Source organism: Arvicanthis niloticus, chromosome 4 (genome assembly GCF_011762505.2).
Source record: "Arvicanthis niloticus isolate mArvNil1 chromosome 4, mArvNil1.pat.X, whole genome shotgun sequence".
Classification (NCBI taxonomy): domain Eukaryota; kingdom Metazoa; phylum Chordata; class Mammalia; order Rodentia; family Muridae; genus Arvicanthis; species Arvicanthis niloticus.
The window spans coordinates 39510911-39520699 of NC_047661.1; the positions used below are offsets into that span (position 1 = coordinate 39510911).

The window sequence follows — 9789 nt, forward strand, 5'->3', positions numbered from 1 at the left end:
AGTCATAAATGGATGGGGAGTCTAGAACAAGAGGATGAAGTGGGGAGGGAGAGGGAGAAGGACAAGAGAAGGAATTCAGGAAGAGATCGTTAAAATTAAGGGCCAATTGAAGAGTAATATAGAAACCAAATACAGTAGAAGCTTCATATATACATTATATGCAATATAAGTGATATTGCCAATTTATGGGCAAGACAGACCCCTAACTGGCCATCTTGTGTCACCAAATGAAATTTCCAGGATAGGGACTGGGTTATATCTAATTAAGCTGTTGGTCAAAGAGGTCCAATGGAAATCCTTTAAAAACGCTCTCATCAAGAGCACTCTCATCAAGGTTGCTCTCCACAAACTGACACCAAGGCCCCATTGCTGAAGACAATACCTATACAGTCATTGAACATGGAGAAATGGAGCAGGTGCCTACATAGGATTTTATAGGGTTGTTTCCATTTTCACCTTATGTGCTAGTCTTTGGTACAAAAAGGTACTCTGCATGCTACCAAAAGAGAAACATAAAAACCAACACAGCTACAGACCCTTAGATTGACAAACCCTGCAAGATATGCTGGGGCAACAGTGGCCCAAAGCTTATGAGAGTCACCAACTAATATCTGATTTGACTAAGGGCCACTCCACAAGATGGAACCCATTATTCAACACTGCTTGGGTGAACAAGAACCTGAGACTAGATAACCCAGAGACCTAGGAGAAAACCAAATACTAATGTTCTAGGAAGGAAGAAAGGAAGGGAGGGAGGGAGGGAGGGAGGGAGGGAGGGAGGGAGGGAGGGAGGGAGGGAGGGAGGGAAAGGCTCCAAATGACATTCTGCTACATTCATAGATCAGTGTCTTGCTCAGCCATCATTAAAGAAGCATCCTCCTGAAGCAGATGAAAACAGATATAGAGACCCACAGAGCAACATAATGCAGAAAGTGAGAGACCTTGAAACACTCAGCTCTAAAAGGAATATCTCAATTAAATCCTTCCTCTGGAGGTTCAGGGAACCCTGAAGAAGAGGGGAAAGAATGTGAAAACAAGAAGGAATAGAGAACACCTAAAAAGCAACGCCCTCCAAATCAACATGATTAAGGCACATATAAACTCTCAAGAGACCAAGGCAGCATGCACAAGGCCTGTATGGATCTACAGCAGGTTCTTTTAGTATATATTATGGCTTCCAGTTTGGTGGTTTTTGTTTTGTTTTGTTTTGTTTTGTTTTGTTTTGTTTTGTTTTGTTTTGTTTTGTTTTGTTTTGTTTTGTAGGATTCCTGACTGTAGGAATGAGTGCAACTGTTTCTTGTGCCTTCTCTTGGGATCACCTCCTTCTGTTTGTTTGTTTTTGTCCAATTATAATGTGTTGGTTATATCTTTTATTTTATTTTATCCCTTAGAAGTCTGTTTTCTAATGAGAGACAGAAAGGGAGTGGATCCAGATGGGAGGGGAGGTGGAGAGGAACTGAGAGGAATAGAGGGAGGAGAGAGCATAATCAGAATATATTATGTGAGAAAACAATTTGTTTTCAATTGTTTTCAATCATTAGAATATAATCCATTCAGCTTTTGGATATTATATCTAAATTAAAAGAATTGAAGATAGAATATTTTCTTCAATTGCTCTTTCCTGTATGAATGGCCATTATCTCTGCTCTATCAGTCATACCAGACTGATTTTCACTGTTTCATCAGATACAATTTCAGCAACTACTATGATATTAAAGTTTGCTTTTATGTGCAGATGTGTTCTAACAGAAACATGGATAATAAAAAGCTGACTTGCAAAAAGAAAAGAAGGAAGGAAGGAAGGAAGGAAGGAAGGAAGGAAGGAAGGAAGGAAGGACGGACGGACAGACAGATAAACACGGGCTTTTTGATCAGGCTGAGAATTTTCTGGAAGTAGTTTCTCTTAAATGATATTGAATTTTCTGTTTGAACTTCAGTCAAGAGCTTGAATTAGTAACCAAAATAGTAGGTCTTGCTGAGATAAAGGATACTAATTGAAGTTCAACTTTTTCAGTTTTAGCTTTACAGAAATAGGCCTTGTCTTAACCCTCATCTTAGTATCTTCCCTGCGGCACAATAACCAAACGCTAAGGCTGAGGGGGCACATCTACTCTACAGCTCTGTCTGCATCCTCATTTAAAGTTCTTTAAGCTGGATTCATTGTGACTTGTGTCTGGAAGCTAGAAATACACTGCATGAGGTACTGGGATGAAACTTAAAATGGAATGTTTTTCACTTAAACTTCTGTGTTTCTTTTCAATTTGGTCTAAGGTAAAAATAATGGCTTTTTATCCTACAAAGTTCTTGATATTTTGATGCTCTTCTATCTTGGGTGGCAGCTACTGCAGAAGAGATCTCTTTCTTGAAAAGACTACATTTTCTTTTCTTCTTTGCTCTCAAGCATGAAGTTTAGACCAAAGCAAGTTGTTCTAGCATAAGTCATTGTAAAGTGTCCCAAGGTATCCAAAAACACTCCACCATCCCTCAATTCCAGCTTAAATAGTTGCATGGGCAAGGTAACTGGGTGACAACATAAACATCTACTTTATAATCAATAAAGGAAGTTGCAAAGCAAGACAGTGCCTCCTTCACTGTCTCACACTTCACTTCATTTTGAAAGTTCTGTATCTCATTTCAAATACTAATTCTGTGTTAGCAGAGGAATTCTTTCCATTCTCAATTGACAAAAACCCAACTTCAGCTGATTCAAAACTAGTAACAATGGTAATATATTTGAAAACAGCATTAAAAGTGTTCTAGTTACATTCTGTTGCTGCTAAACACCAAGACCAAAGACAACTTAGGGGAGGAAAAGTTTATTTCATTTTACAGATTACAGTTCATCCTTGAGGGAAGTCAGAGCACCAACTGAAGCAGAATATTGAGGTAAAGACCATGAGGGAATTTTTGTTTGTTTGTTTGATAGGTTTTAGGTGTGTGCACGCATTTGTTTCCAGACTTGATTTTACTGTGTGGCCCTGGCTGTCCTGGAATTTACTCTGTAGACCAGGCTGGCCTTGAACTCACAGAGATCCATGTGTCTCTGCCTCCTGAGTGCTGGGATTAAAGGTATACACTACCACTATCTATTGACAGGGAGGAAATGTTACTGGCTTGCTTTCAAAGCCCATGCTTAGCTAGGCCAGGACATTCTGTCCAAGAAATGGTGTCACCACCAGTGGATGCGGCCCTCTTATATCAATTAACAATTCTCCAGAGCTATGCCCACAAGCCAATCATATCTCCGTAATTCTTCTATCAAGCCTTTCACTTCAAGATAACTCCAGGCTGTGTTAAGCTGACAACTAAAGCTAACTAAGACAACATACAATCATGACAGGTACAGAGACACTGATATCAAATCAAGAAGACATTTAGCTCTCTTGGATTAACATTTAATCAAATCTGAAGGCAGGCACTACAGTCATATACTAGACTCTATTCAATATCTTCATCAGGAGATCAGTATCTTCCTAAGTCCTGGCACCAACTACATGATTCACCTTAGGTAAATATTCAATCTAAACTAATCATGGGTGTTAGCCAACCCTTCCTAATATCTACCTACCTCAACAATATGACTAAGAATCGGAGTGAACTTGAGTGAGTGGTCCATTAGCGAAAAACTCAAGTTCCATTAAAGAGAAGCATAAGTAAAGATAAATTCTGGTTAATATTTCTTTTCAAATTCTTCTTCAATGACTATATACACACACATATTTGGTTTTTCGAGACAGGGTTTCTCTGTGTAGCCCTGGCTGTCCTGGAACTCACTCTGTAGACCAGGCTGGCCTCAGAAACTCAGAAATCCACCTGCCTCTGCCTCCCAAGTGCTGGGATTAAAGGCATGCGCCACCACTGCCCAGCTATTTTTCTTTCTTAATAACAGAAAAATATAATTAACATGAGACTATTTTACCACAATCTTACTATGCCTATAATGTCAGTTAAAAAATTATTTATGGCAGTACTAAGGAGGCAGAGGCAGAACAATCCCTCTGAACTATAGGTTAGCCTGGTCTACATAATGAGTTCTGTGAGACCCTGTTAAAAAATTCCTTAGATTTAAAAATAACATTTATGCATGCCTAACAGCTAACATATACATGTTCAACATACTTGTAGTTTTAGGAATAAGCAAAATATTATATATATGTATATGTATATAATATATTTAGATTATAATCTAGATTACACTAGGTTTTTTTTTGTTTTGTATTATAAAACAAGGTCATTTAGACTACGTGAGACACTAACTCAGTATGTAGCTTTCAGAGCTAGTCCTAATTACTACTGTTTTCTAATAGTATCCTGAATATTCAAAATGCATTTAACTACCAAAGGGCAAGAAACACAAAAAATAAGATTATGTCCTGCTGTTATGAAGTTCAGAGCTAGAAGATACAACACAAATAAATATTTGTAATATAAAGAGTGACTGGTAGGCCAACAGTACAGAGTACATGAAGTATAGGCATAATATGTTAAAAAAAAAAAAAAAAAAAAAAAAAAAAAAAAAAAAAAAAAACCTGCAATGAATACACAACATTCTAAAAGAACAAAAAGTACATGTGAATCAATGTGATACCACTACCCTGGGAAACAAAATGGAGCTGGGCTGTGAAATCTATTTATTAAGTCAAGAAAGAACCTTGTGACATTTTCAATCAATGGTCTAACTGGTACCAAAAACATGTATAAACATTAAATAAATTTTATTTACTTAAAAGTACAAAACTTGATCACAGAAAGCTACATATTTGTGGCTTTAGTGTCATTAAATGACTGTTTTTAGTGTTATTATATGATACATATAACCTTAAGCTCCTTAAGATACCAAAACTTATACTATGCTTATATTTAGCTTTCCATACTAAATAGCAATAATAAATATATAATCTACTTAGCTCATATGTCAATATATTAACATGAAGAAATCCTTTAATATAAATAAATATGGTTTTATTACAATTAAATACATCCATGAATCTACCTAAGATATAATTGTGATTTTTATGTCATTTATTTTTGAGATTGTAATTTAATTTCAATGTTTCTCCTTCCCCTTTTCTCCCTCCAAGCCATCCCATATATCCCTGCTTGCTCCCATTCAGATTCATGGCTTCTTTTTTTCAGTAACAATTGAATATTTTTAATAAATTCAATTTATGTATATTTGGTTTATGAAACTATACCAGTAAAATATAAATTATTCTGATTATCAACTTGAAAACGAATGGAGTATTAAGGAAGAATTATGATCACTATTTAGTAAAAAAAAAAAAAAAACAAAATTCTCCCTTTTCACAAACTACCATGATCCACATACCAAAAGAAATGTAATAGTTTAAATGCTATCATGTATTTAGTTGCATCTTTTAATATACTGAACAATTATATCACTTATATTTTTAAAAAATTAGAGAAATATTTTATAACTAAAGTCAAAAATGATACTTCTCATAATAATTAAAATAATCTATAAACTCATGACAAAATAAATTCAATAATTCATGAAACAAACCTACAAGACTATAGTTGAATTCTACAATTATAATTAAAAATTATACTACCTAAGGCAGACTTAAAAGCACTATTGTAATTATTTCATTAACTATTAATTCCTCATTTACCATTTCTAAAAATTTGTTAAAAAGAAACTCCCATGTTATAAACAAAGATAAGACAAGATGTATACACAGCATGTATTTGAAGGGATAGAGACATTCTACAAATACATGTCAAGTAAGTTTACAAAGGAAACAATACACCAAGTATGCCTGCTCTAAAGCTCTTCAACAAACTCTCTTCAGATGCCACATTTACATATTCCTCCTGAAGCTAAGGCTTCTTGACAGCTAGTTTCTATCACTGGTAGATCCACAAGGAAAATTCTTGACCACATACTCTTCTTGTATAACCTTATTTTCAAACTAATGCAATCATCCCAATTGTTCTGCCTCATCTTTGAATGATTTCAGTCACCTCAAATACCAGGATAAATAATGTAAACACCTATAATGACATCATTCACTTTATCTATTCCACTGTGTTTCTTCACTACAACTCACCTGACTAGAAGAATGGTCCTCTGCCTTTGATAAAAAGCAGAAAAATTCTACACAGAGCTATGATGATGGTCTATATTTTATTACATACTTAAACTTTAATTTGGCAATTTTTTTCCAGATATGGTAAATATGAAACAGCATCTGAGGACCAAATTTTTCATATTTTCTCATTATACAGAAAGAATGAATGAACAAGAAAAACAAAGATATTGTCAAACGTGCCTGCGACAAGGGTGCTGTCAAAACTCTGTTTCCTTACTCCCCTCCTTTCCTTTCTGTCACAGTGTAATGTAAGAGACATTGCACTGTTCCCACCTAACATTATTCTTTCACATTTTAAATTAAAACTGAAAGTAAAAGATTTATTTTAGAAATATTAAAGGCTTCCAACTTCTAATTATACTAGCTATGTTTACTTCTTAAATAAAAATGAAGCTTTGATAATTATTGTAATGCCAAATATACTTTTTAAGAACCAACTTGAAATTACATAATTTCAATTATGACTATCTTTCAACAATAAGGTTTAAACCTAGTATTCAAAACCTATACCTCATAGGGCTAGTTCAGGAACTACAAGACAGTCAGCAACACATCTTGTCATCTACTCTTTATCCCAAAAGTTTCCATCTAAAAATAGATTGTATCTCTTAAATCTATGCAAAGAGAATTTGCACTTAGTATTTCTATTCTAAAAATCAATTTTGGGGATTAAATAGTGTAATTTGCTATCACACTATTTCTAACGTCTATAAGCTAAGCATAAATATCTAAAAAGAAAAAGAAAAATGTTTCCATCTTTCACGGCAGATTTCACTGCACTGAAGAGTTAAATTTCTTTTTAGCACAAAAGAAATACTTCACTTCCTTTTTTTAGTCTACTGTGTATCTAAAGAACCCCATCTGTCAAGAACGGATCCAGCAGGCATGGTTGTTGCTGCGGAGTCCACACTGGTTCCACATTCAAATCAGTCTCCAGCTTGTAAGAGTCCTACTGTCTCTTATCAGGCCACATAATGCATTCAAGTAAGCATAGAAATGCCATTATCACATCACCTAAAGAAACAAATCCTGTTGGCCTCAGAAAAGACGGAAAAACTTAAAATGTGTGTGTGTTCTTTAAATAAACACACATTGAGTAGCAGCTAATGTATTAATATTGTTCCTTAAGATTGCCCAGCTTTTCTGCTAAAAGAAAGAGAGAGAGAGAGAGAGAGAGAGAGAGAGAGAGAGAGAGAGAGAGAGAGGAAAGAATGGAGCAATAAAAGTAATTACCTTTTAGAAGCAAGGTATAACTACCTGGCACACACACACACACACACCCCAAAAAAGTGCTTTGAAAAGAACTGGTTACACCTATGGGATGACAATCTCACAAACTTACAGTGACTTTTGTGGAGACTTATTTGAAGGGTACACAAAAGTAAAACAAGGTGTTTTGCATTCAAGCTGCAATACATAGAGAGAAGTAAAGACAGATGACCTATCTTTGAGTTAACATACTAGTAAAAAGAGAACAAAAAGTACTACAACTTTTCCATGAATTTCAAAGGTTCAGAAACAACAGACATTATCTAATCCACATCTCGGGGGACCACTGCCATAGCTGCAGTTTTTTTTTCAATTTTCCAATGCATCAAATAAAAAATAATTGCTTCGCTGAAAATTCAGACTTCATGAGTGTTATAAAAATCCCCAGCAAGCATTTTTTTCTTTATACTCCCGAGACTTCACACCAAATACAATGGTCACCTGACTGCTCCTGCCTCACACCTTGCCATCCAAAACCCAACCTTACTGAATGTCAAAGGCTAGAGATTGCAGAGGAAGACGTGTTTTGGAAGCTTTGCTGAAGAAAAGCAAAAACAAAAGAAATGCATTTACAAAGCGCAAAAGCCATGACCTAGCTTTAATTATGCTCTATTTCGGCTCTTCCTCTCCTTCTGCTGGACCAAGTCATCTTGAACACTGCTTAGGCTCTCTGTAGATAGCGCAAAACATTAAGTCATACACACACTTCTGCAGCAACTCTCTTACCATGAAAGGAGCCAAAACCTAGGCTGCCTTTGAAATCTTTTCTTCTGGTCTTTATCCACTAGCCACCGAAACCATAGAAACCAACCTGTATGATCCGGTGCCCCTTACATTTTAACACCTTCTGCGCCCCACACCCCCAAAGGTAAGAGATCGTTGTAAATGGAGCGATACTACAAAGAGGTGAAGGTTGCCTAGAGATGGGGGTAGGGGTGAGTACAGGCACAACACTCTCCATCACTGCCACGGAATGTATTTAAAGACAGATGCAAAATCTGCATCATTCGTCGTCCTCCCTGGAAAACCCAGCACCCCAGCTGCTCAAGTTGGAACCAGTGCGCTTCTCACATTTCAGGAGCACGGGGGTGGGGGCTGGGGCGCTGGGGGGGGGGGATCTAAGGGCCAGGCTGTCACTCTCTCAGAGCCACAGCACGGACAATTAAGAGATTGGGAGGAAAAGCTCCCAAAGGATCTGAGGGCCGCCTCACCCCTCCATAATGACCGACCACTCGTCGGAAGTGCCGGGTTGAGTTGGCCACCGCGCGGGTGACAGGAGGGAGGTGGCGCGGCCGTGGCTGCGCGCGGGCGGGCCGGCAGGAGGCTGAGGGACACGGGGAGGCAGGGTGCGGACGCCCGGGGACCCTTACCAGGTTGAGCACGGTCTCCACGATGTCCCGGTTGCTGACCTCGCCGACCTGTATGAGTCCGATCAGAACGGCGAATTTCATACGGATGTTGCGGATCGGCACCGAAGGGTTGATCATCCCCGCGGGCAGCACCACCGGGCCGGAGCCGGAGCCGGAGCCGGCTGCCCCCCGAGGCTCTCCCATGGCACCTCCGCCGCCTCCACTGCCGCCAGCCCCGACGGCCAGGAGTGCGACGGGCTGCGGCTCGAGCCCCGGGCCTGGCTTGTCGCTCGCCATCCGCCCCGCTGCTGAGGAGCTGTGCAGCGCCGCCGCGCCGCCTCCGCCGGTTCCGTTATCCCCGCCGCGGCCCCCGCCCCCCGGCCGGCGCCTCGCAGCCCCAGCATCCACCAGCGCCGCGGCGCCGGGCCCGCTCCCGTCCGCGCCTCAGCCGGGCCCGGCGGCCGTGCGGGGCGCCTGGTCGATCGCCTCCGGGGCTAGCCTCAAGGGTCGCTCCGGAGGTCTCCTCACGGGTCCCCTCACAGCCTGCCGCAGCTGTCTTCCCACCGCTCTCACGGTCCGCCTCAGCGCTCGCCTCACGGATCTCCTCGCAGATCGCTTCAGAGCCCCTTCGCGCGGATCTCCTCGGCTGGCCGCCACTAGCCAGGCCCCCGCGGGGATGCTGCCTCGTCTCGCACAGCCCTCCGCCCTCCGCCGGGGGCCAAAGCTCGGGCCGCTGCCACCGGCGCCGCTGTTGTTGTGAAGCCCCGACGCCGCCGCTCACTCCGCCATGTTGCCGCCCCCTGCCTGCGGTAGCGGTCACTGCGCCTGCGCGCAGCTTCAGGGGGGGCGGAGTCCTCGCTGCACCCCCTCTTTCTCCCGGCGCTCCTCCTCCGCATCCCTCACCCCTCGTCCCTCCCCCACGCGCTGGGACCGGGCGGACAGGTGAGCAGGTGCGCGGGGAGGAGTCCTGAGGGGAAGGACACAGCTTGCCCGTCTGCTCTCCATCCTCCTCTGCCTCGCCGTGTGGGCCACGTGCGGGGAGTGGAGGGCCACCTGCT

At 40.9% G+C, this 9789-nt stretch overlaps 1 protein-coding gene across 4 annotated transcripts in view; it reads right to left on the reverse strand.

The window, feature by feature from the left end:
- The window catches only part of Nbea (neurobeachin), a 518446-nt gene extending 508929 nt beyond the window's left edge, over nt 1-9517 (reverse strand). For all 4 annotated transcript variants that reach the window (XM_076932409.1, XM_076932408.1, XM_076932407.1 and 1 more), the window contains exon 1: nt 8753-9517. In XM_076932409.1, the coding sequence (XP_076788524.1) occupies nt 8753-9028 (276 nt within the window). In that variant the 5' untranslated portion in view covers nt 9029-9517. The remainder of the gene's footprint in view (nt 1-8752) is intronic.
- Nucleotides 9518-9789: the final 272 nt, after the last annotated feature.